The sequence below is a fragment of the Hemibagrus wyckioides genome, linkage group LG14 (assembly GCF_019097595.1).
Source record: "Hemibagrus wyckioides isolate EC202008001 linkage group LG14, SWU_Hwy_1.0, whole genome shotgun sequence".
NCBI lineage: Eukaryota > Metazoa > Chordata > Actinopteri > Siluriformes > Bagridae > Hemibagrus > Hemibagrus wyckioides.
In genome coordinates, this window is record NC_080723.1 from 20213925 (window position 1) to 20241865 (window position 27941).

The window sequence follows — 27941 nt, forward strand, 5'->3', positions numbered from 1 at the left end:
CTCGTTTCAGTGGCAGTGGATCTGGATCTGATTTCACTCTGACCATCAGTGGAGTCCAGACTGAAGATGCCGGAGATTACTACTGTCAGAGTGTACATTACATCAGTAGTATCTGGTCGTATCACAGTGTTATAGAGTCGTACAAAAACCTCCCTCAGTCAGATTGTAGAGAGACTGAACTGCTGCAGCTGGGAGAGACTGCAGGTGCTGAGTTGGAGGATGTGATACGACACAATGACACTCTGTGGAGGAGAGGAACCACACCACACTAACTCACAACTCACATTAGAGATCTCTCAATAATCATCACACCACACTACACACAGTCCATCACATCCACTACTTTTGTAGTTTTCTACAGAGATGGTGCTCACTGTCACAATATCATAATTTTACTAATATCAAGTATCTTATTATCAAATTCATTTCTGTTTCATATGATTCCCCACACATTTACTCCATCTAAACTGTCCTGCTCACAAAGACTGGTTTTCATACAGTTTTGTTGGTGTGCATCTTTTCTTGCAGGCATGGGTCTTGCAGCAAAATCCAATTACACCTCATGAAAACACATTCCAACTTAATGGTCAGGTTTCCATTTTTCTTGATATTGTCTTACTAATAAGTGTTAGTTTTGTACTGATGTTTGGACACACTGACTCACTGTGTTTAACTCCAGAGTATCAGAAAATATGAAAGGTAAAATTAATTCTCATCATAATCTATGGTTAGGGTTAGGGTAACTGTAAGAATCCTGGATAAGTTAAATTAATGAACAAATAAATTATGTTAATTTGTGTATATAGTCCTCAGCTTATGTCTAGTCTGGGCTAGAAGGACATCAGTCTCAGCTGCATGTCTTCATAGAATTCTGTGTTAATGTTGGTTGTGTTCTTGCTTGATAAAAGTTAAAAATAATTATTTTTAAGCAATTTTCTAGACATACACCAAAATGTCTATTTCAGTAAGAGAGGTGTTTTGGTCTTAAAGATGTTTGACGAGTTCAGAGGACGAGGTTTGAGACGCCACCTCTCATCTATTTACATTACTATTCTATCATGTTTACTCCATCAGTTCACATCAATCAGTTCACTACATGCTGGTTGCAGTGGAGCTCCAACAGTCCCGTTCCTGATTGATGGACTTTCCTGGTGTTGATGTTTCAGGGTCTGGTGCATGTCTTTTATGCTTTGGTCAGGCACAGTGTCCTTCAGTCTGTTGGCTTGTGTCAGTGGTGAAGGACTTTACTCTGCTCTGGTCCTTCAGCTCTCTGTAGTGCTGCTGTTCTCTGCAGTCTGATCACCTCATGACTACAGCCTCATGGTGTGGAGATTGGGGTGGTGTTGCTCACTGACACTGTGACCAACTGAATCATTGAGATTTATTCACAGCAACAGAGGACCCAACTAACCATTCTGATGTTGTGGGAATTCCACTAACCAAATAAAATATACTCTTAATATTGTTAGAAAAATTATATTTTAGTAAAATATGATAATCTACAGAGATATAATCATGGTTAAAAAGGTTTAATTTCCATAACCATCGTGTCAGTATTTGACTATTAGATGGGGCTTGGAAAGTATCATAAGCATTTGTATAATTTAATTTAAAAGAAAATGATTTACATCTTCAATCTGAATCACATTTTCAGTGATGATTTCTCTCAATTATTTGTTACGTCAAAATAGCGCACATATAAAATTATAAACCCAAAGCCCCCTGTGAAACTATGGAATAAAATGGCATGGGAGAATAATAATGATATTATTCATTATTTATTATTATTATTATTTATAATAATAATAATAATAATAATTATTATTATTATTATTATTATTATTATTATTATTATTATTATTATTATTATTAATATTATTATTATTATTATTATTATTATTTGTTTTTCTCATGAATGATCAGGTTCTACAGCAGATACTGAGACAGATGCACTGGTGATTTGTGTATGATGTGTTTAATCAACAATGTAAAGCAAGCGTGTTTACTGATTCAAAAGCTTTTATTAATAATTCAAAGCAGGACATTGCAGTGATCCACACACTTAACACATATTTAGGTGATAATTAAGAAGAAGAGCTGAGTTAAACTGAGGAGTGTGTGAGCTCACATGTTAATAACACAAATGAAATGATGAGAGAGGATGATTTGAGCAGTAAAGGCCACATGTACCACACAGTGAAGCAGTAGAAGGTGAGCTGAGTAAAGTGTGTGTGATCTCACAGCTCTGAGCACTGCTCTGTGTTCACTGTGCTCACCACAGTAGGTTGGTTGTCTTTGGAGGCCTCACAGGTCACCACCTTGTTCCTCCACTGCTCCCGGTGGAGGCTCAGTGTGCTGCTCCAGCTGTAGAAGCCGTCAGCGTTCAGAACGGAGGTGCTGCTGCTTTCCCCCGAGCTCCAGCTGCTGCCATCAACCTTCCAGCTCAACTTCCAGTCCGAGGGGAAGCCCTTGTAGGCCACACACATGAGTGTGACCTTCTCCTGCTGCAGCTCCACACTGGAGGGGGGCAGCACCGTCACACTGGGCTGGGTGACACCTACACACACACACAGAGGTGAGACAGGAATGGACAGCTGTCAGTCACTCAGGCTTTGTTTCAGCTCACTGTGTGTGTTTCACTTCCCTTTATATCTTACAGAGCAGAACTGAGATCAGTGGAGCATCACAAACGTTTCACATTCAATTCTAATACTTTTACATCTTACAGCTATAATGATTTATATTATTGTGAACATTTGTACATCAAGTTCAAATTTAATTGTACTGTACCTTCAATAATAAGAAATATTAATAATATTTCATAATGTAATTAAACAGCATTCAAATTAATACATATTTATAATTTAAATAAATTCATTCTAGCCTTCAGGTCATCTGTTCATACAGTCAGAGTCTCTGAGATATTAAATGTAGTTATAATAATTGAGTGAAACACTGTGACTAATTTGCACAAACAATAATATATGTTTTGGTAGTAAATTTAATGTAAATTAAAGTGAACTATTAGTGCTATGGTCAGATACGTTTTGTGAAACATCTAAAATAAGAGAAATTTGAGAAACAGAATGACTTCATCCTGACATCACATTTCATTAAAGGGAATTTGAACACAAAAAACCTATGGACTATAATCTTTACATTTTTTATGAAGAATCTGAACACACTCCATTTCAGTAATTAATAAACAGGTAACTTACGGCCCACAGACAGTTTGGTTCCTCCACCAAAAGTCACCCACAGTGATACATTCCTATGAAGCCGTCATACAAAAACCTCTGTCACACTACAGTGAACACACACACACACAAACAGACACACAAACACACACACACACACAGAGTTAACTAATTGTGGTTAAATTTGCAGAACACAACTGTATGATCAATGGTTTTTATTTATTAGTTAGTTAGATCATTAGTTGTCCCTACCTCCTGAAAATTTCTAAGAAATGAAACAAATCTTTAAACTTCTCTCTCCATTTCACTAATTTATGCATCTTAGACCTGTTTAGTAAATCTCCATATGACTCTAGAAACAAAATTCACACAATATCTCTGTAGCAGTTTGAGAATGACAGTAAGATTGTTGGAATGTGGTAAAGGTGTTTCCATACTTAGAGGACACTTTGTATTGGCAGCACATGCTTCAGTGCTCTGGGAGTGTTTATAGCGCTGTGACTTTAACACTTCATGACTGAGAGCTGCTGCTACAGCAACTTCACCCACAGCTACCATGACTTTCATCCCCGTCTTCATCTGGACACTGATCCTCTGGACTCAAGGTCAGACACTGCTTCATATTTTATCTCTACAATGATCTGTTCATACTAATACACTTATTGTTTCTATTAGAATATTTCAGTTTCATGCTGCGTTATTGTGTATTTTTCAGAATGCAGAGGTCAAGCCACAGTAACTCAGACTCCTGCAGTGAAATCTGCTCTTCCAGGAGAAACAGTCACCATCAACTGTAGAACCAGTCCGGCAGTCTACAGAGACTCAAATGGTGACTGGCTACACTGGTATCAGCAGAAACCTGGAGAAGCTCCTAAACTCCTGGTTAAGCTCGCAAATCAGCGAGAGTCAGGTATTCCAGCTCGTTTCAGTGGCAGTGGATCTGGATCTGATTTCACTCTGACCATCAGTGGAGTCCAGACTGAAGATGCAGGAGATTACTACTGTCAGAGTGTACATTACATCAGTAATATCTGGTCGTATCACAGTGTTATAGAGTCGTACAAAAACCTCCCTCAGTCAGATTGTAGAGAGACTGAACTGCTGCAGCTGGGAGAGACTGCAGGTGCTGAGTTGGAGGATGTGATACGACACAATGGCACTCTGTGGAGGAGAGGAACCACACCACACTAACTCACAACTCACATTAGAGATCTCTCAATAATCATCACAGCACACTGCACACAGTCCATCATATCCACTACTTTTGTAGTTTTCTACAGAGATGGTGCTCACTGTCACAATATCATAATTTTACTAATATCAAGTATCTGATTATCAAATTCATTTCTGTTTTGTATGATTCCCCACACATTTACTCCATCTAAACTATCCTGCTCACAAAGACTGGTTTTCATACAGTTTTTTGTGTGCATCTTTTCTTGCAGGCATGGGTCTTGTAGCAAAATCCAATTACACCTCATGAAAACACATTCCAACTTAATGGTCAGGTTTCCATTTTTCTTGATATTGTCTTACTAATAAGTGTTAGTTTTGTACTGATGTTTGGACACACTGACTCACTGTGGTGTTTAACTCCAGAGTATCAGAAAATATGAAAGGTAAAATTAATTCTCATCATAATCTATGGTTAGGGTTAGGGTAACTGTAAGAATCCTGGATAAGTTAAATTAATGAACAAAAAAACGATGTTAATTTGTGTATATAGTCCTCAGCTTATGTCTAGTCTGGGCTAGAAGGACATCAGTCTCAGCTGCATGTCTTCATAGAATTCTGTGTTAATGTTGGTTGTGTTCTTGCTTGATAAAAGTTAAAAATAATAATTTTTAAGCAATTTTCTAGACATACACCAAAATGTCTATTTCAGAAAGAGAGGTGTTTTGGTCTTAAAGATGTTTGATGAGTTCAGAGGACGAGGTTTGAGACACCACCTCTCATCTATTTACATTACTTTTCTATCATGTTTACTCCATCAGTTCACATCAATCAGTTCACTACATGCTGGTTGCAGTGGAGCTCCAACAGTCCCATTCCTGATTGATGGACTTTCCTGGTGTTGATGTTTCAGGGTCTGGTTCATGTCTTTTATGCTTGGGTCAGGCACAGTGTCCTTCAGTCTGTTGGCTTGTCTCAGTGGTGAAGGACTTTACTCTGCTCTGGTCCTTCAGCTCTCTGTAGTGCTGCTGTTCTCTGCAGTCTGATCACCTCATGACTACAGCCTCATGGTGTGGAGTTTGGGGTGGTGTTGCTCACTGACACTGTGACCAACTGAATCATTTAGAGATTTATTCACAGAAACAGAGGACCCAACTAACCATTCTGAAGTTGTGGGAATTCCACTAACCAAATAAAAATTACTCTTAATATTGTTAGAAAAATTATATTTTAGTAAAATATAATAATCTACAGAGATATAATCATGGTTAAAAAGGTTTAATTTCCATAACCATCGTGTCAGTATTTGACTATTAGATGGGGCTTGGAAAGTATCATAAGCATTTGTATAATTTAATTTAAAAGAAAATGATTTACATCTTCAATCTGAATCACATTTTCAGTGATGATTTCTCTCAATTATTTGTTACGTCAAAATAGCGCACATATAAAATTATAAACCCAAAGTCCCCTGTGAAAGTATGGAATGAAATGGCATGGGAGAATAATAATGATATTATTTATTATTTATTATTATTATTATTATTTATAATAATAATAATAATAATAATAATAATAATAATAATAATAATAATAATAATAATTATTATTATTATTATTATTATTATTATTATTATTATTATTATTAATAATAATAATATTATTATTATTATTGTTATTATTATTATTATTATTTGTTTTTCTCATGAATGATCAGGTTCTACAGCAGATACTGAGACAGATGCATTGGTGATTTGTGTATGATGTGTTTAATCAACAATGTAAAGCAAGCGTGTTTACTGATTCAAAAGCTTTTATTAATAATTCAGAGCAGGACATTGCAGTGATCCACACACTTAACACATATTTAGGTGATAATTAAGAAGAAGAGCTGAGTTAAACTGAGGAGTGTGTGAGCTCACATGTTAATAACACAAATGAAATGATGAGAGAGGATGATTTGAGCAGTAAAGGCCACATGTACCACACAGTGAAGCAGTAGAAGGTGAGCTGAGTAAAGTGTGTGTGATCTCACAGCTCTGAGCACTGCTCTGTGTTCACTGTGCTCACCACAGTAGGTTGGTTGTCTTTGGAGGCCTCACAGGTCACCACCTTGTTCCTCCACTGCTCCCGGTGGAGGCTCAGTGTGCTGCTCCAGCTGTAGAGGCCGTCAGCGTTCAGAACGGAGGTGCTGCTGCTTTCCCCCGAGCTCCAGCTGCTGCCATCAACCTTCCAGCTCAACTTCCAGTCCGAGGGGAAGCCCTTGTAGGCCACACACATGAGTGTGACCTTCTCCTGCTGCAGCTCCACACTGGAGGGGGGCAGCACCGTCACACTGGGCTGGGTGACACCTACACACACACACAGAGGTGAGACAGGAATGGACAGCTGTCAGTCACTCAGGCTTTGTTTCAACTCACTGTGTGTGTTTCACTTCCCTTTATATCTTACAGAGCAGAACTGAGATCAGTGGAGCATCACAAACGTTTCACATTCAATTCAAATACTTTTACATCTTACAGCTATAATGATTTATATTATTGTGAACATTTGTACATCAAGTTCAAATTTAATTGTACTGTACATTTAATAATAAGAAATATTAAACCTATTTTATAATGTGATTAAACAGCATTTAAATTAAAACATTTATAATTTAAATAAATTCGTGCTAAACTTCAGGGCATCTGTTCATACAGTCAGAGTCTCTGAGATATTAAATGTAGTTAGAATTATTCAATGAAACACTAACATTTTAATATATTAAAATGAACTATTAGTACTATAGTCAGATACATTTTGTGAAACCTCTAAAATAAGAGAAATTTGAGAAACAAAGCGACTTTTATACAAACATCACATTTAATTAAAGGGAATTTGAAGACAAAAAAAACCTATGGACTATAACCTTTACACTTTTTTTCATGAAGAATCTGAACACACTCCATTTCAGTAATTAGTAAACAGGTTACTTACGGCCTACAGACAGTTTGGTTCCTCCACCAAAAGTCAACCACAGTGATACATTCCTATGAAGCCATCGTACAAAAACCTCTGTCACACTACAGTGAACACACACACACACACACACACACACAAACAGACACACACACACACACACACACAAACAAACAGAATGAATTAATCTCCGAGAAATGAAACAAAACAATTTAAAACTTCTCTTAATAATTCATTTATTTATGTTTCTTAGACCTGAACATATTTTCCAGAAAATCTCCTTCTGACTCCAGAAGTAAAATTCACACAATAACTCTGTAGTAGTGTGAGAATGACAGTAAGATTGTTGGAATGTGGTAAAGGTGTTTCCATACTTAGAGGACACTTTGCATTGGCAGCACATGCTTCAGTGCTCTGGGAGTGTTTATAGCGCTGTGACTTTAACACTTCATGACTGAGAGCTGCTGCTAAAGCAACTTCACCCACAGCTACCATGACTTTCATCCCCGTGTTCATCTGGACACTGATCCTCTGGACTCAAGGTCAGACACTGCTTCATATTTTATCTCTACAATGATCTGTTCATACTAATACACTTATTGTTTCTATTAGAATATTTCAGTTTCATGCTGCATTATTGTGTATTTTTCAGAATGCAGAGGTCAAGCCACAGTAACTCAGACTCCTGCAGTGAAATCTGCTCTTCCAGGAGAAACAGTCACCATCAACTGTAGAACTAATCCCCAGGTGTACCAAGGCTGGAGTAATCAACCTTTACACTGGTATCAACAGAAACCTGGAGAAGCTCCTAAACTCCTGATTAAGATCGCAAATCAGCGAGAGTCAGGTATTCCAGCTCGTTTCAGTGGCAGTGGATCTGGATCTGATTTCACTCTGACCATCAGTGGAGTCCAGACTGAAGATGCAGGAGATTACTACTGTCAGAGTTTCCATTACATCAGTAGCACCAACCTGTTCACACAGTGTTATAGAGTCGTACAAAAACCTCCCTCAGTCAGATTGTAGAGAGACTGAACTGCTGCAGCTGGGAGTGACTGCAGGTGCTGAGTTGGAGGATGTGATACGACACAATGATACTCTGTGGAGGAGAGGAACCACATCACACTAACTCACAACTCACATTAGAGATCTCTCAATAATCAACACAGTACACTGAACACAGTCCATCACAACCAACAGTTTAACATAAATAGTTCTGTAGTTTTCTATTCATTAAAACTCTATCACTAATCCTACCCTCAGTACATTCTCTAATTCTGACCCAGAATCAATCCCAGTTCTTAATCTGGTCTCAGCCTCAGTCTCTGTCTTGTGCCTGTTTCAGGTTACACTCTGGTCCTGATCTGGACTCTGACTCAGTCACTGGTGTAACTCCTCTTGACCCTGAACCTGATGTTCATTCTCTTTATTTCCTAGTGCAGACTGAGACCTGGTTTCCTGCAGAGTATCGCACACCTCTTGTATTGTCTCATCTTAAACAATTTCATTCTTTCAATGCTCAGTAGCTTAATGCTACTGAGAATGAGATTATTATAGGCCTATCGAATATAAAGTTTAGTACCACACGTTATCAGTCCAAGTTGTGGGATCACTGGCACCATTGTATTTTTTAACACAGTGATTTACTTTTTTTTTCTTCTGTGTGTGTTTTTAAATATTTGACCTTGAGTTAATTTATTGACTGATCCTCTGGACTCAAGGTCAGACACTGCTTCATATTTTATCTCTACAATAAACTCTTCATAATAATACACTTATTGTTTCTATTAGAATATTTCAGTTTCATGCTGCGTTATTGTGTATTTTTCAGAATGCAGAGGTCAAGCCACAGTAACTCAGACTCCTGCAGTGAAATCTGCTCTTCCAGGAGAAACAGTCACCATCAACTGTAGAACCAGTCCGGCAGTGTATCATCACAGCTCATATGGTCACTACTTACACTGGCATCTGTCACATAACGGTGGCGTCAACAAGGCAAGATCAGACCCAAAGTGCAGGGATAGCAGCCAGTCAGGATAATATACTTTGAAACACTGGGGAAAAACTCAACACAAAATAAAATCCAACATTGTTTTTGTGGGGTTTTTTAGTCTTTCTTTCTTCTGTTCTAACAGAGTTTTGAAACTTTTACCTCACTAACACAAGTCAGTATTCATGAAATGTTACCGATAATTTGCTGTTAATTATTTTTTTCTCATTAAATTTTCTCTTTGAATGGAAAACTGCTTTGTAGGGGTGTATTAATGCATCGCAATGCAAAAATGCGGTAATGTGCATTGTGTGATTTTATTTAGTGGAAATCAGCATTCTGTTAATAATGCATCTCGTGCAATTGCACTGTTTGAACACCAGAGATCACAATCTGTGCAAAAGCACAAATTCTGTAGTGTGCACTAATCACATGATCAGAGTCTACACTATTACAGGAAATCATCTGAACTTGTGAAGTGATCGATGGCTTCAGATACAAGTTATACAGCGTATGCATTTATAAACAGGTTATAATAGTTAAAACAAATTTCTCAGTAGCTTTCAGACAAAACCAGCCTTGCACCATGGAGAACATCAGAACCCACAAGAGAGGCAGTTCTGAAAAGGCGGCATTTTAGCCATCTTTGGAGCTCTACTTCTGATTAAACTGACTCCCCAGATGCGGATTTGGAGCTCATTATGGATCATGTATTCTGAATGGTTTCTCTCTGGGTCTTGTTTGTTCTATTTTAAGATGGAATGTATACATTTTTACATTTAAGATACATTTTCTTTACAATATTAAACTTAACAAATAGTAGACAAAAAGGCACATTGTTAGGCATTGTTTTTTTATTCAGATATTAAAAAGGAATCTCTTCAGTCAGTTTTTATGAAACTTCTGTCATTGAAATCTTGTGTTGAATCATATTGGATCAAATCGTGGAAGATGTGTCCTTACACTCCCACGATGTATTGTTGCCAACAGCAAGGAAATGGTCAGATCTTGTTAAATAGTTTTCTAATTTAAATAAAAACCAACAGTGAACACCTTCCACAATGAGAAGTAAATATGTTGACAGATTTTGTGCAACCAGTAAACATTTACTATGAAGTTGCTTTGAGAAAGTAGAAAGCATATAGTACTGTATCTCTGTTATAATGCTTCATTTAACAAGGAAAGCACCTTAAATACAATTTCCAAGAATTTTATTTTCATCCTACTGGTTTCAGTTCTGTTTGTAACGTGTCTGTAGTGAAAATGCTTTTTTTTGCATTCAAACCCCATGCTTCAGTGCTCTGGGAGTGTTTATAGCGCTGTGACTTTAACACTTCATGACTGAGAGCTGCTGCTACAGCAACTTCACCCACAGCTACCATGACTTTCATCCCCGTCTTCATCTGGACACTGATCCTCTGGACTCAAGGTCAGACACTGCTTCATATTTTATCTCTACAATGATCTGTTCATACTAATACACTTATTGTTTCTATTAGAATATTTCAGTTTCATGCTGCGTTATTGTGTATTTTTCAGAATGCAGAGGTCAAGCCACAGTAACTCAGACTCCTGCAGTGAAATCTGCTCTTCCAGGAGAAACAGTCACTATCAACTGTAGAACCAGTCAGGCAGTGTATACAGACTCATATGGTGACCGTTTACACTGGTATCAGCAGAAACCTGGAGAAGCTCCTAAATTCCTGATTAAGATCATAAATCAGCGACAGTCAGGTATTCCAGCTCGTTTCAGTGGCAGTGGATCTGGATCTGATTTCACTCTGACCATCAGTGGAGTCCAGACATACTGTTTGTTGTTGTCATACTGAATGGTGAAATTCCTCTTTATCTTGAATGTTGAGATATTCATGATTCCCTCCACCCAGATTAAATCCCCGGTTCCAGCTGATGAAAAGCCGCCACAAAGTATGATGCTGCAGCCAACATGCTTCACTGTGGGGATGTCGTTCTTTTGGTGATCTGCTGTGGGTTTGTTTTTTTCACAAACCATATCAATATTTTTGGTCTTAGATCTCACAAGACATTATTTCACCTGGATCAGGATAATGGATATATTTTTGCTGATAACTTAATTTATATATAAAGAATTCAGGAGATTGATGTCACATGTAGAGCTCAAAAAGACATTACTGCAGTGATTTTAATGCTGTTGCAGGCATTTTGTTTAATATTAATCTTGATTGATATTTTTCAACAATGAGATCACATACCTACTTTTTATAAACTTTGGCTTTGGCACCTGGGAGTGACTGCAGGTGCTGAGTTGGAGGATGTAATACGACACAATGACACTCTGTGGAGGAGAGGAACGACACCACACTAACTCACAACTCACATTAGAGATCTCTCAATAATCATCACACCTCACAGCACACAGTCCATCACATTCAGTACATTTGTAGTTTTCTACAGTCATGGTGCTTACTGTTACGTCTGTTCTCTCTGACCCCCCATCCACACCCACACACCTACTCCTAAACTAACCTGGTCACCCTAGTCCTGTGTTGTCTTATGTAGCTCTGTTTCTTTATATAGCACCAGAGTCCTGGAGTAACACTGTTACACTGTAACTCAGACTCCTGCAGTGAAATCTGCTCTTCCAGGAGAAACAGTCACCATCAACTGTAGAACCAGTCAGGCAGTGTATTATCATAGTTCATATGGTCACTACTTACACTGGTATCAGCAGAAACCTGGAGAAGCTCCTAAACTCCTGATTAAGTTTGCAAATCAGCGAGAGTCAGGTATTCCAGCTCGTTTCAGTGGCAGTGGATCTGGATCTGATTTCACTCTGACCATCAGTGGAGTCCAGACTGAAGATGCAGGAGATTACTACTGTCAGAGTGAACATTACATCAGTAGTATCTGGTCGTACCACAGTGTTATAGAGTCGTACAAAAACCTCCCTCAGTCAGATTGTAGAGAGACTGAACTGCTGCAGCTGGGAGAGACTGCAGGTGCTGAGTTGGAGGATGTGATACGACACAATGACACTCTGTGGAGGAGAGGAACCACACCACACTAACTCACAACTCACATTAGAAGATGGAATGGTGACTCTGACAGTAGTAATCTCCTGCATCTTCAGGCTGGATTACACTGATTATCAGAGTGAAATCATTAAAGTTGACATATTTAATCAGAACTTTAACAGCTTCTCCAGGTTTCTGGATAAATGGTGCAGAATTCATCCAAATATGAGTACTGGTCCTGAAGCATTCAAAATGCCAGTTAAATAATTATTTACACTCTTTGCATTTTTCAATATTTTGTAGTGTTTCAACCTGGAACTGAAATGCACAAAATGCACTGGGACTAAATCTCATTAAGCAACACAAAATATCCCATAAGAGTGAAGATTAAGGGAAAATCAATAGTTTGCAACTTTTATAAATCAAATTTTTTTTAAATGTTGTGATTGTATGAATATTCACCGTTGTTGCTGTTTTAGACCAAACACATTCAGTAGAAATTAAGACTACACACCCCTGTTAATTTTTTTTTTTTTTTTTTTGTAAAAATATTAAACCAGATCATTTTAGGAAGAATTAAAATAAAACATGTACAATAACCTGGTTGCATAAATGTGCATAGCCCTACACTAACACAGTTAAAACCTTTAGATTTTTTCACTTCATTCAATCTTCTTAGGCAAGAATCAATAAATTTAGTGCTTAATCTTGATTTAGTGATATATTGCTATTCTTCTTTAGAAAAGAGTTTTAACTCTGTCAAATTGTCTGGACACTTCCATTGTTCAGCCCTCTTCAGGTCAAAGCACAGACTTTCATATAGATCTAGATCAGGACTCTGACGGAGTGTAACGTCTGGGACCCCTGCCCTATGCGGGGCTCGCCCCCGGACGCCCGTGGTGTGTGTGCGCACGCCAGCACACGGTGTAATGAGACCCATGCGCAGGATTCAGCGAAGCACTGCTTTTATTACATTTAAGACGCGACATAGGGAAACAAACGTAACACTAGACATGGCGTGGTTAACTAAACTAAACTAAACAAAACAAAACCTAGACCTTAGCTTGGACATGGAACCTAGCAAACAAAACCCCAACAGAAACCACGGTACAGATAACAATCATGGACAAGGACACAAACACAAGGATCCCTATTTATAGGGGTAGACATTAGGGCTAATGGGATACAGGTGACATAATCAGGATAGGAACAATAGGAAGGGCGTAACAAAAGACACACAAAGAAGCAGGCTTCCAAGGTTCACCTGCCAGCGCCCTCTCTGGGCCTGGCAGGGAGCTGTCCAGCTGTTCCTGACACAGAGTCATCCCAAAGCCGCAGATCTTTTTTGTAAAGCCATTCCTCTGTTGATTTGGAGGTGCGATTTGGGTTGTTGTCATACTGAATGCTGAAATTCCTCTTTATCTTGAATGTTGAGATATTCATGATTCCCTCCACCCAGATTAAATCCCCGGTTCCAGCTGATGAAAAGCCGCCACAAAGTATGATGCTGCAGCCAACATGCTTCACTGTGGGGATGTCGTTCTTTTGGTGATCTGCTGTGGGTTTGTTTTTTTCACAAACCATATCAATATCTTTTGGTCTTAGATCTCACAAGACATTATTTCACCTGGATCAGGATAATGGATATATTTTTGTTGATAACTTAATTTATATATAAAGAATTCAGGAGATTGATGTCACATGTAGAGCACAAAAAGACATTACTGCAGTGATTTTAATGCTGTTGCAGTCCTGTTGTTTAATATTAATCTTCATTGATATTTTTCAACAATGAGATAATAAAAATACTTTTTATTATCTTTGGCTTTTGCACATGGGAGCGACTGCAGGTGCTGAGTTGGAGGATGTGATACGACACAATGACACTCTGTGGAGGAGAGGAACCACACCACACTAACTCACAACTCACATTAGAGATCTCTCAATAATCATCACAGCACACTGCACACAGTCCATCACCTTCAGTACATTTGTAGTTTTCTACAGTCATGGTGCTTACTGTTACGTCTGTTCTCTCTGACCCCCCACCCACACCCACACACCTACTCCTAAACTAACCTGGTCACCCTAGTCCTGTGTTGTCTTATGTAGCTCTGTTTCTTTATATAGCACCAGGGTCCTGGAGTAACACTGTTACACTTCACTGGGTACTGTGTTAGCTATGAATGGTCAAAATTATTCCACAATGAGAAATGGATATGTTGATAGATTTTGTGCAAACTGTTAATATGAAGTTTTATGGTACTGTATCTTTATTCAAAATGATGTAGGAAAGTACCTTAAATACAAATTCTGAGAACCATTTGTTCAGTCTGCTAGTTTCAGTTCTGTATGTAACATGTCTGTGATTAAAAAGCTTTTTTTTTTCTTCTTCATTTTCTATGCTTCAGTGCTCTGGGAGTGTTTATAGCGCTGTGACTTTAACACTTCATGACTGAGAGCTGCTGCTACAGCAACTTCACCCACAGCTACCATGACTTTCATCCCCGTCTTCATCTGGACACTGATCCTCTGGACTCAAGGTCAGACACTGCTTCATATTTTATCTCTACAATGATCTGTTCATACTAATACACTTATTGTTTCTATTAGAATATTTCAGTTTCATGCTGCGTTATTGTGTATTTTTCAGAATGCAGAGGTCAAGCCACAGTAACTCAGACTCCTGCAGTGAAATCTGCTCTTCCAGGAGAAACAGTCACCATCAACTGTAGAACCAGTCCGGCAGTGTATACAGACTCAAACGGTGAGCGTTTAGCCTGGTATCAGCAGAAACCTGGAGAAGCTCCTAAACTCCTGATTAAGCTCGCAAATCAGCGAGAGTCAGGTATTCCAGCTCGTTTCAGTGGCAGTGGATCTGGATCTGATTTCACTCTGACCATCAGTGGAGTCCAGACTGAAGATGCAGGAGATTACTACTGTCAGAGTGAACATTACATCAGTAGTATCTGGTCGTACCACAGTGTTATATAGTCGTACAAAAACCTCCCTCAGTCAGATTGTAGAGAGACTGAACTGCTGCAGCTGGGAGAGACTGCAGGTGCTGAGTTGGAGGATGTGATACAATACAATGACACTCTGAGGAGGAGAGGAACCACACCACACTAACTCACAACTCACTTTACTAACTCACATTAGAGATCATCACAGCACACTGCACAGAGTCCATCAGATCAAACAGTTTAAGATAAATCATTCTGCAGTTTTCCAGATTGTTGTTCTTTTTTATCATAACTCAAACTGTTTGGTGGATCATTTCCCGTTAATTCAGTTTCTATCACTAATCCTATCTTCAGTACATTCTCTAATTCTGACCCAGAATTAATTCCTGTTATTAATCTGGTCTCAGCCTCAGTCTCTGTTTCTGTCTTGTGCCTGTTTCAGGTTACACTTTGGTCCTGATCTGGATTCTGACTCAGTCACTGGTGTAACTCCTCCTGTCCTCACAGACTCTTTCTCAGTGTTTCTGTATAAACCTGGTTTTCAGTAACTTAATTTCCGGGTGCTGACTGAGAATTGGTTTACTGCATAGGATTCAGGGACACTGTGTCTCTCACACTCTTACACACCTCTTGTACTGTCTCATGTTAAACAATTTCATTCTTTTAATGCTGTTTCTGTCAAAAATTAATCTAATCTATCTCTCCTCCTCCTTAGTCATGAGATCTCCCCACTTCCTCTGCCTTTAGACTGAAGCCTCCCTTTAGAAAAGCCTCCTGTCTTCCTGCCTGCTCTTCCTCTTTTGAACTCCTTTAACCTGACCATCAACAGCTGCAAGGGTTTACACGTCCTGGACCTGGTATTCATCCATCCATCACCCATCCCTGCCTTACCTACCACTATCTAGTTTAACCCCTCCCAGACTTCCTGAATGCTCCACTCTTTCTCTTCTTCCTCCATGGTTTTCTTCATCCTCTGGTTCTGCACAGATCTCATGATGTCTGGCAGAAATCTCAACATGGCAGTTCATCATCTAAACTAAATCTCAGACAGATGGCTGCTGTAGATCCCTAGAGAAACTTCCACATATCAGGATGTTGTGCTCTCTGTGTAGAATTCTTGAGTTATACCGTCTGACCTTCTCTCCTCATATTGCATTAAGACTCTTCTCTGACTTGGCCCCCAGGTGGAGGAATGAACTTCCTCTAGCTCAGTGAAAAGCTGAGTCACTGTCTATCTTCAAAGAAAGTCAACTTCCATTTGTGCTGTTGTAGTAACTAATGCTATCTCCTCTAATAGGGATTTAGCTTCATAATATTTTATTGGTCACTGAGGATGTGTTTTTGGAAATTACAAAGCACTTCTACTTCTGTAAAGGTATATACCAAATGCTGGAAGTGTAAATATTCTCAAGACAGAGAGTGGATTATTACTTCCTGTACTGTCTTATGCCTCAGGTCTCCTTCTTGCCTGCTGCAATAATGAATCAGGACACATATAGCATGTAGGTGTGGCTCTAATATAATTAGAGTCCTCCAGTTAATGACCCAGCTTTAGCCATGACTGTAACTATCTGCTTACTAGTTAAGTCATGATTAACTTAGAGCAAACTGTTGTATCTGGGCCATGATGATGCTGATAGAGGCATCACTACATGAAAAAGACTAAATAAAGATTAAAGAAAAAAAAAATTGAGCTCTTTCTGTATATCTTATGCTGTATTTCATTTTTATTATTTCTTAAGAATAGTTCTTCCTTTCAGTTCTATTTTCTGGGTTATAATTTGAGGATGTAACTGTTTACATTCTCTGTGTCAATCAGTGTCTTAACCCATATTATGGATTACGACTACAAGTATTAGAAAATCAAAATATGAAAAAAAGCACAAAATGTGTCATTCTAATCAAGGTTGTTATTTTCCAGTAAAACAGAGAAAATATCATTTTAAATGTTTTCTCGAACATCAGTTCATTCTTTAAGTTATTTTATTTGAATGTCAAATATTTTAATAATTTGATGCAAATTCTAAAAATCAGATAAGTAAGAATTGAAATTGTTCCTCCTCACCTGGTTGTATATAAAGAGGCAGATTAAAGAGTGTAACAAACACACACACACACACATTTGCATAAACAGCTCTGAGACCCAGAATAGATCACCACTTTCAGCAGATGTTCATGGTTCTTCAGCTAAACTCACTCAAGCACAACACACAGCGCTGCACTCGACCTGCTGCTGCTGCTTCCGGTCATCTGTTCATATAGTCAGAGTCTCTGAGATATTAAATGTAGTTAGAATAATTCATTGAAACACTGTTACACTAATTTTTTACAAACAACGATAAATGTGTTGGTCGTACATTTAATGTAAATAAAAATGAACTATTAGTACTATAGTCAGATACATTTTGTGAAACCTCGAAAAATTATAGAAATTTGAGAAACAAAATGACTTTAATCCAAACCTCACATTTCATTAAAGGGGATTTAAAGACAAAAATAGCCTATGGACTATAAACTTTACAATTTTCATGAAGAATCTGAACACACTCCATTTCATTAATTAATAAACAGGTCCACAGACAGTTTGGTTCCTCCACCAAGTGTACCACAGTGATACATTCCTATGAAGCCATCATACAAAAACCTCTTTTTAATGATTTCTTTATGAGTTAGTTAGATCATTAGTTAGTCCTAACTCCTGAAAATTTCCAAGAAATGAAACAAATCTAAACTTTTCTCTCTAATTTCACTTATTTATGTATGTTATACCTAAAAATATTTTCCATAAATTCTTCATCAGACTCCAGAAGTAAAATTCACACAATAACTCTGTAGTAGTGTGAGAATGACAGTAAGATTGTTGGAATGTGGTAAAGGTGTTTCCATACTTAGAGGACACTTTGCATTGGCAGCACATGCTTCAGTGCTCTGGGAGTGTTTATAGCGCTGTGACTTTAACACTTCATGACTGAGAGCTGCTGCTACAGCAACTTCACCCACAGCTACCATGACTTTGATCCCCGTCTTCATCTGGACACTGATCCTCTGGACTCAAGGTCAGACACTGCTTCATATTTTATCTCTACAATGATCTGTTCATACTAATACACTTATTGTTTCTATTAGAATATTTCAGTTTCATGCTGCGTTATTGTGTATTTTTCAGAATGCAGAGGTCAAGTCACAGTAACTCAGACTCCTGCAGTGAAATCTGCTCTTCCAGGAGAAACAGTCACCATCAACTGTAGAACCAGTCAGGCAGTGTATCACAGCAGCTCATATGGTCACTGCTTACACTGGTATCAGCAGAAACCTGGAGAAGCTCCTAAACTCCTGATTAAGCTCGCAAATCAGCGAGAGTCAGGTATTTCAGCTCGTTTCAGTGGCAGTGGATCTGGATCTGATTTCACTCTGACCATCAGTGGAGTCCAGACTGAAGATGCAGGAGATTACTACTGTCAGAGTGAACATTGTCCTAGTAGCTGTGTGTTCACACAGTGTTATAGAGTCGTACAAAAACCTCCCTCAGTCAGATTGTAGAGAGACTGAACTGCTGCAGTTGGGAGTGACTGCAGGTGCTGAGTTGGAGGATGTGATACGACACAATGACACTCTGTGGAGGAGAGGAACCACACCACACTAACTCACAACTCACATTAGAGATCTCTAAATAATCACACCACACTGCACACAGTCCATCACATCCACTACTTTTGTAGTTTTCTACAATCACGGTGCTTACTGTCACAATTGAAAACATCACAGATTGCCAAATCAAATATATGATTATAAAATTTCTTTTCTATCTGATCCCCCCACACCTTATACATCTCAACTATCCTGCTCACAAACACATCAAAAACATGTATGGGCCTTGCAGCGAAATCCCATTGCCCTACCTCGTGAAAACACACAACATTAATGTCTTATGGTCAGGTTTCCTTTTTTCCTGATATTGTCTTACTAATTAATGTTAGTTTTATACTGATGTTTGGACACACTGACTCACTGTGGTGTTTGACATTAACTCCAGAGTATCAGAAAATATGAAAGCTAAATTAAATTCTTATCATAATCTATGGTTAATGTTTGGGTAACTGTAACAACCCTAGATAGGTTTGATTGATGAACAAATGAATGATGTTAATTTTTGTGTATAAAGTTCTCAGCTTATGTCTAGTTTGGGCTGAAGGACATCAGTCTCAGCTGCATGTCTTCATACAATTCTTTATTATTTTTCTAATTAATTTTGGTAGTGGTGTTCTTAGTTCTTTAAAAGTAAACGTAATCCACTAAGCATTTTCTAGAAACAGATAGGCCAAAACAGACACTAAAATATCTTATGTCTGATTTCAGTAAGAGAGGTGTTTTGCTCTTAAAGATGTTTGACGAGTTCAGAGGACGAGGTTTGAGACGCCACCTCTCATCTATTTACATTACATTACTATCATGTTTACTCCATCAGTTCACATCAATCAGTTCACTACATGCTGGTTGCAGTGGAGCTCCAACAGTCTCATTCCTGATTGATGGACTTTCCTGGTGTTGATGTTTCAGGGTCTGGTGCATGTCTTTTAGGTGTGGGTCAGGCACAGTGTCCTTCAGTCTGTTGGCTTGTGTCAGTGGTGAAGGACTTTACTCTGCTCTGGTCCTTCAGCTCTCTGTAGTGCTGCTGTTCTCTGCAGTCTGATCACCTCATGACTACAGCCTCATGGTGTGGAGTTTGGGGTGGTGTTGCTCACTGACACTGTGACCAACTGAATCATTGAGATTTATTCACAGAAACAGAGGACCCAACTAACCATTCTGATGTTGTGGGAATTCAAATAAACAAATAAAGTTTAGTCTTAATATTGATTAAAAAAAAAATTATATTTTCGTACAGTATGAGTAATCTACAGAGATATAGTCATGGTTAACAAGGTTTAATTTCCATAACCATTGTGTCAGTATTTGACTAGCAGATGGGGCTTGGAAAATATCATAAGCATTTGTATAATTTATTTGAAAAGAAAATACTTTACTGTATGTTACCGGTCTCAAACAAGGAAGGATGAGAGCTAGTAACTGTAGGAAATGATGAGATACACACAGATTAGCATCTGCAGCATTCTGGCGCTTTCTTTAATGACTTTTTTCTCTTCTTGCAAATAACAGGCAAGTAAAACATTTTGAAAACACCATTAACAATATTCCTTCACAGGTCATGCTTTCTGGACAATTCAATTCACAACATTTAAATTTATGTCCATTAAGTCTATAAATGTAATACATTTGAACATTTCTCTTTAGTTTGTACATTTTTAAGCCACAGTGAACATCTGGATGCAACTAAACACAGGTCTTGTATCTTACCATTACTATAGGAGTTCACTTTGTCTATTTTAGATATGGTGAAGTTCTGTACCCGAGAAATGCGAATCGCTATAAAGCAACACCACAATCAATTTGGTGGAATAAACAATCAGCAGTCTTAAAGGTTGAAACATCATACCAGCATCAATTAAGAGTGTACATCTTAACGAAAACCACCATTTTACACTTCAACTTTTCCACATAAACAAGATGGAGTGGATAACTCAATATAGCACATCTTTCAGCTCAATATGGGAAACCTGTCAAGATTACACAAGGTATATAGTAAGAATGTTTCACAATCTCTTACTCACACGTCTAATTTTTAACAGTGTTATAAAGTTTTTAACTTCATAACAAGGACAACGGCTGAACCGCAAATTAATTCATCCTTTTAAAACTCGACAATCACTTTTTTCAGTACAACATCATCTCTGAACATCTACTAATCTTTTAAGTTTCAATATTAACAGATACTGGTCAATAAAAAAACCCATTTTACATACCTGTAGGAAATGATGAGATACACAGATTAGCATCTGCAGCGTTCTGGCGCTTTCTTTAATGACTTTGCCCTTTGATCCGAACGTAAGTTCCTCATCACCTAGTGTAATGCGCCACCTACAGGCATCTTACCGGAGACACTAAAACTCATGAAACCTGAGAATACATTTTTACGGAAGCCCAGAAAGGCCATGTGATATTATTATTATTTTTTTTGCTTTTGTTTTCTCGTGATCACGACTTAATTTTCTCGTGATCTCGAGATAACAAAAGTTGTTTTCTCGTGATCCCGACATAATCAGAACCGCGGTGAAGTTAGTTTGATATTCGGACATTAGACAGACATTCGGAAGCGCTAGTTTAGGGACCGTCGACAAATTTCTATACGACCGAAATGTGGTACTTGTTACTTAACTGACTACGTTCCCCAGTTATTCTAATTTCTTCTTAAATATACATATGGCATGCGGCATTGCAAACAGCATTTGTTTATTTATAAATAAAAATTGAATTAATTGATAGTATTAATTATGTATCATGTGAATTAATTTGCTATCATTCATTTATTTTTTAATAATAATAATAATAATAAAAAACTATTTCTTCAATAGCTTCTAGGTCATGTGACCCTGTGACCCAAATCTAGTACCAAAATGATCTAATTGGACACCTCCACAGGGTACACCTTTTTGTATCCCAAAGAATCTCTTCTTTTATTTTTATTTTAATTTTTATAAAAAAAACCCCACTATTTCTTTAATAGCTTCTATGTCATGTGACCCTGTATATATATATATATATATATATATATATATATATATATATATATATATATATATATATATATATATATACATATAGGAAATATTTCAAATGATCTCAACAGGTCCAGTGTGGCACTCTGCAGCTTTAAACAGGCAGAAAAAAAATACGGAAATGCTGCTTGTGTGTTTAAGAAGACTATTGTCTAATAACACTAAAAAACGGTGTGTAATCGTGATAAAAATGACTTGTTTATTTATATAAAAATGAGTTAAATGAAGAAAATAAACAAATGAATTAAAACCAATGAAGACATTTTTTGGGATAAGAAGAGGTGTACCTTGTGGGGGTGTCGAAGTAGATCATTTTAGTACTAGTTTGGGGTCACAGGGTCACATGACATAGAAGCTATTAAAGAAATAGTGTTTTTTTTTTTTAAATAAAAATAAAAGAAGACATTTTTGGAATAACAAAGAGGTGTACCCTGTGGAGGTATCCAAGTAGATCATTTTAGTACTAGTTTTTGGGTCACAGGGTCACATGACCTAGAAGCTATTGAAGAAATAATGTTTTTTAAAAATTAAAATTAAAATAAAAATAAAAGAAGAGATTCTTTGGGATACAAAGAGGTGTACCTCGTGGAGGTGTCCAAGTTGATTATTTTAGTACTAGTTTGGGGTCACAGGGTCACATGACCTAGAAGCTATTGAAGAAATTGTTTTTTTTTAAATAAAAATTAAAATAAAAATAAAAAAAAAAGATTTTTTGGGATACAAAGAGGTGTACGGTGTGGAGGTGTTCAAGTAAATCATTTTGGTACTAGATTTGGGTCACAGGGTCACATGACCTAGAAGCTATTGAAGAATTTTTTTTTTTTTTTATTAAAAAATTAATGAATGATAGCAAATTAATTCACATGATACATAATTAATACTATCAATTAATTCAATTTTTATTTATAAATAAACAAATGCTGTTTGCAATGCCGCATGCCATATGTGTATTTAAGAAATTAGAATAACTGGGGAACGTAGTCAGTTAAGTAACAAGTACCACATTTCAGTCGTACAGAAATTTGTCGACGGTCCCTAAACTAGCGCTTCCGAATGTCTGTCTAATGTCCGAATATCAAACTAACTTCACCGCGGTTCTGATTATGTCGGGATCACGAGAAAACAAAAGCAAAAAAATAATATCACATGGCCTCTCTGGGCTTCCGTACATTTTTAAAGAGCCTTTTAAGGAATAAATTCGATGAAAGAGATGGAAAGAAAAAGAAAAAAAATAATTTGGGGGTACCCAGTATTCCTCAATACTTTTATATTTCACTACTACATTTCCAATCTATCACATTTACACCGTCAATCTTCTCTCAAACACATTTTCAGTGATGATTTCTCTTAAATTGTTACTTTATTTCGTTCAAAGTACAGCACATAGAAAAATAATAAACCCTGTGAAAGTATGGAATAAAATGGCATTGGAGAATAAAATATGAATGAAATATATAATAAAAATTAATATAATTGTATATAAATTTAAATATCAGTTTGTTAAGTCGACATAAACACATTTTTTCTCTCTTTTCAAGTTAATATTTTAAAGTTAAAATGTTCTGGGAAAACTGTTACATTTAAAGGAGGGGAGAAAAAGTGAAACTAAGTCACCAAGGTCTGTTCACTTTTGATTTTTAAGTTGAAAAGTGTTCATTTTACAGCTGATTTGTTGGTATTTAATAATGATTGATAGGGGCCTTGCAGGAGTATTTAATTCTATTATATATATATATATATATATATATATATATATATATATATATATATATATATATATATATATATATATATATAAGCAAACAGAGGAATAAAATAAGTAAATATATATTTTTATTATTTTTAAACCATATTTTAACCAGATGTTCTAAGTTTGCTTAGTTTCATGATTTTGTGATGCTCAAACGGCTCACAACAAATTCATATATCATATATATCAATCTATAACATATAGCAAAAAAGATTTAGTAATAAAATATGTATACAATTTTTTTTCCCTGAAATGTGTATAGATTTTTCTGAGTGACTGTCTCTCTCTCTCTCTCTCTCTCTCTCTCTCTCTCTCTCTCTCTATATATATATATATATAAGCAAACAGAGGAATAAAATAGGTAAATATATATTTTTATTATTTTTACACCATATTTTAACCAGATGTTCTCTCTTATGTTTTACTTAACACTAGGGGTCTAAGAGATTCTATTAAAAGGAAATCTATTTTTCTTTTTTGTAAAAATGAAAAGCGCAATGTCTTCTTTTCCAAGAAACTCATTCTTTTGACTTGGATGAAAAATTGTAGTCAAACCAATGGTAAGATAAAATACTTTTTCCTCTAAGTCAGCAGGTGTTCCCGTACTTTTGAATAATTTTCCTGGGAAGATTTTAACCACTGTTAGGGATACTTGCAGTCACTGGGTAATTTGTGTTTTTGAAGTAAATGAAAATGTTTTGATTTTGGGAAATATATATGGACATAATAATCATAACCAAAACAAAATTTTAATTACTGAGGTTACAACAGTTGCTAAGGATCTATGCCAAAGGTATCCTACTGAAGATTTTATTTTTGGAGGGGATTTTAATATGGTGATAGACGAATGGCGTGATAGATTTCCTTCAAAATACCTGAGACACCATTACAATCCCATATTGCTTGACTTTTGTAGTGTGTTTAAATTGACAGATGTATGGCGCACTAAAAAACCCTAGTATTCAAGTTTTCACGTGGTTTAAACCTGATGGTTCAGACAAATCCAGGTTAGATTTCTGGTTAGTCTCTGAATTTAGATCTGGTCTGGAGTCAGACTCTATGGTTTCTGCTGCACCATTAACTGACCATTGCATGATTAAGCTTATTCTTAGATAGAAACGATCTATCAAATGATCTACAAACGTCTATCAAAGGAGAAAGGTTTATTGGAAATTCAATTCAAACCTTCTACATAATGAACCTTTTGTCATGAATTTATAGCTACAATTAATACTGTAAATGGAGATTCAAATTTTAAAAGTTATAGAGAGAAATGGGAATATTTAAAGTATAAAGTATGTCAGATCTCCATATCTTATGGTAAATTATTAAGCAGGAACAGTAAAGAAAAAGAACTGGAAATGATCAAAGAAATAAACAGTATTTGTATTTAATCCTTCTTAAGTGAAAATGATAGGCAGAAACTGCTTCTCCTTCAATCCTCCTTAGACAACATTTATGTTGATAAAGCCAAAGGAGGGTATATAAGATCGAGAGCAAAGTGGATAGAGGAGGGGGAAAGGAGTTCAGCATATTTTTGTAGACTGGAAAAAAAAAGAAACAAGAGCATAACAGTGTTAAAGCTTTACTGATTAATGATCAAGAAAATGAAGATCCTGAAAGAATTTCTAAGGAAATTTCTTGTTTCTACAACAATTTATACTCCTCCTCTTATTCACATACAGATGCTGATGCTTTCTTTGATCACATTAAGGAATGGATCCCAACAGTGAATGAGAGTTTTAAAAATGTTTGTGATGCAGATATTAGTATGGAGGAGTTGGAAAAAGCAATGAATTGTTTATCATTAGACATATCTCCTTGTTCAGATGGACTGATGAGTAACTTCTATAGGCATATTTGGAAATATATTAAAGACCTTGTTTTTCATATGTTGAAAGAAATATCTGAACCCCATATTCTTCCAACCACTAGGAAGCTAGGGATTATCACTCTCATCCCTAAACCTGGAAAAAATCCTAAATTAATAGACAATCTTAGGCCCATAACACTGCTTAATAATGACTATAAAATTTTAACTCATATTTATGCTAACAGATTAAAAATTGGAGTTTCACAGGTTATTTCAGAGACAGTCAGTTTTTTGAAAGGCCTCGACTTGTGCTTGGCTTACTGGATTATAATTATTTAATTGAAGATGGTTTCATTTTATTTTTAGACTTTTTTTAAAGCTTTTGACATGATTGAACACAAATTTATGTTTCGTACTTTAGAATTATTTGGTTTTGGAGAAAACTTTATTAATCTATTTAAATTCATTTATGAAGACACAAATAGCACAGTTATATTACCACATGGTATGTCTCCAAGATTCATAATTAACAGAGGAATCAAACAAGATTGTCCCATCTCTCCCCTGCTCTTTAGTGCTGTATCAGAAATGCTCTCCATTCTCGTAAAACATTCTGATTTTGAAAATTTGACAGTATTTGGCAAACAGTTAGTCATCAGCCAATTGGCAGATGACACAACTATATTAATGAAAAACATTGAGCAAGTTCAAAAAAATTCTCCAAACCATAGAGTTTTTCTCCAAGGCATCTGGCTTAAAGTTAAATCTTACAAAATGTGAATCACTACTGATTCATAACTTTCCTCTGTCAACCGTTTACAATATTCATGTTAAAGACACTATTAGATACTTAGATATATACAGTACAAAGGATAATAATCTCAACATTTGGAATACTTTAGATAATATAAGTCCTACTTAAACTTGTGGTCTCAAAGAGACATTTCTATTATTGGCAGAGATTTTCTTGCAAGAATTGAATGCATTTCTAGACTTATTTACCCAGCCTACTCAATCTCTTTTCCTAAAAATGCAATAAAAGCTATAAACCAAGCTAACTTTAATTTTATCTGGAAAGGAAAAACACACATACATTAGAAAAGGAATGTTGGTCAAAGAATATGAAAAAGGACGACTAAAAGCCCTTGACACTGAATGTATTAATGGTACGATTAAAACAAAAAAGCTAAAATCCTTGTTGAAAAATGAAAAAAGTTTTTGGTTTCATATTCCCAGACAAACATTTATGAAAGTAGGAGCTATCCGTTTTTTCCTTAGATGTGATCATGACCTTAAAAAACTCCCTGTTATGTTATCAGTGTTTCATCAACAGGTCTTCCTTTATTGGAAAATGATCTATAAGCATAATTTCAGTCCCCATAATGTCCCTCTATGGAACTGTAGATATGCTGTGTTTAGGAACAAATCTGTATTCTACAAAAATAGAATACTGGAATAATGTCTTTTGAAACTTTTAGTTCCAAATTTAATTTATTTGACAGAAAACAAAATGATAACATCACCAAAGCTATCCCACAGTCTATATCTCAAAATAATGTAACACCTTTGTCTTTCTCTGCTTTTGGTAGATAGAGTTTCTGTTACTAACATAAATTTGTCCAATGCTATAATCTGGAATGTTTTTGTTAATTAATTATATCCCTTCAAATAAAAATGTAATATTCCAATATTTCTCTAAAGTTAAAGTTAAACTTTTAAGAATAAAATATTTGAAATTTCCAGTTGCATCAAAGGCAAAGGAAGTCGATTTTAAAATTCTTAATGGAGTATATCCTTCTAGAGAATTTTCGAGGTGTTGATTTGGTCTTGATGTTAGCAACTGTTCCATTTGTGATGATCAAATTGAAACTACAGAACATCTTTTTTATGATAAATTTGCCTGTGCTTCCTGGGAAGATATACATTACTGGTTATTTCCTAAATTTGAAGATTTACATGTTTTAACAAAAGAAAATGTATTATTTAGTTTATTTTTGAAAGATGAAACACACAATTTAGCAATTAACACTATTATTATTATTATTATTGGGAAGTTCTTTTTGCATAACAACAGATTCCCTGGAAACTCTTACAAATTTCTACGTTTCATAAGGAACTACGTCATTACTTTTTGTCACTGAAACAAATGAAGAAAAAGAATGCCTTAATTTCTCTAATTTAATAGAAAATCTTAAACTTGCTGAAAACCTGTAGTAATAGTAGTTTTTTTTTTCTCCTTTCTTGTTCTTCTTTTTCTCCTTATATTATGATGCTTGTCTGTTGTCTGAATAAGAAATTTTACATTTTGTACCAGGCCATTTATGGTTTAATGTTGACACAACAGGATAGGAGAATAATGGGAAAGGCGTGGCACAAAATACACACAAAGAAGCAGGCTTCCAAGGTTCAGGCTCTCCAGGCCTGTCAGGG

The 27941-nt window shown here is 36.3% G+C and overlaps 5 gene segments (V, D, J or C); 3 read left to right on the forward strand and 2 right to left on the reverse strand.

Annotated features, from left to right (window-relative positions):
• Nucleotides 1–2089: 2089 nt before the first annotated feature.
• Nucleotides 2090–3755, reverse strand: LOC131364594 (Ig kappa-b4 chain C region-like). The segment is given in 2 exon segments: nt 2090–2557; nt 3743–3755. Coding segments are annotated over 2 exon segments (333 nt in total).
• LOC131364595 (probable non-functional immunoglobulin kappa variable 6D-41) lies at nt 3754–4680 on the forward strand. The segment is given in 3 exon segments: nt 3754–3802; nt 3913–4281; nt 4643–4680. Coding segments are annotated over 3 exon segments (456 nt in total).
• A 1585-nt stretch (nt 4681–6265) lies between these two features.
• LOC131364596 (Ig kappa-b4 chain C region-like) lies at nt 6266–12530 on the reverse strand. The segment is given in 3 exon segments: nt 6266–6721; nt 7347–7399; nt 12388–12530. Coding segments are annotated over 3 exon segments (516 nt in total).
• On the forward strand, nt 7798–9840 carry LOC131365243 (probable non-functional immunoglobulin kappa variable 6D-41). The segment is given in 2 exon segments: nt 7798–7870; nt 7981–9840. Coding segments are annotated over 2 exon segments (423 nt in total).
• Nucleotides 12531–18281: 5751 nt separating the features above from the next.
• On the forward strand, nt 18282–19964 carry LOC131364597 (immunoglobulin kappa variable 6D-21-like). The segment is given in 3 exon segments: nt 18282–18330; nt 18441–18771; nt 19853–19964. Coding segments are annotated over 3 exon segments (492 nt in total).
• Nucleotides 19965–27941: the final 7977 nt, after the last annotated feature.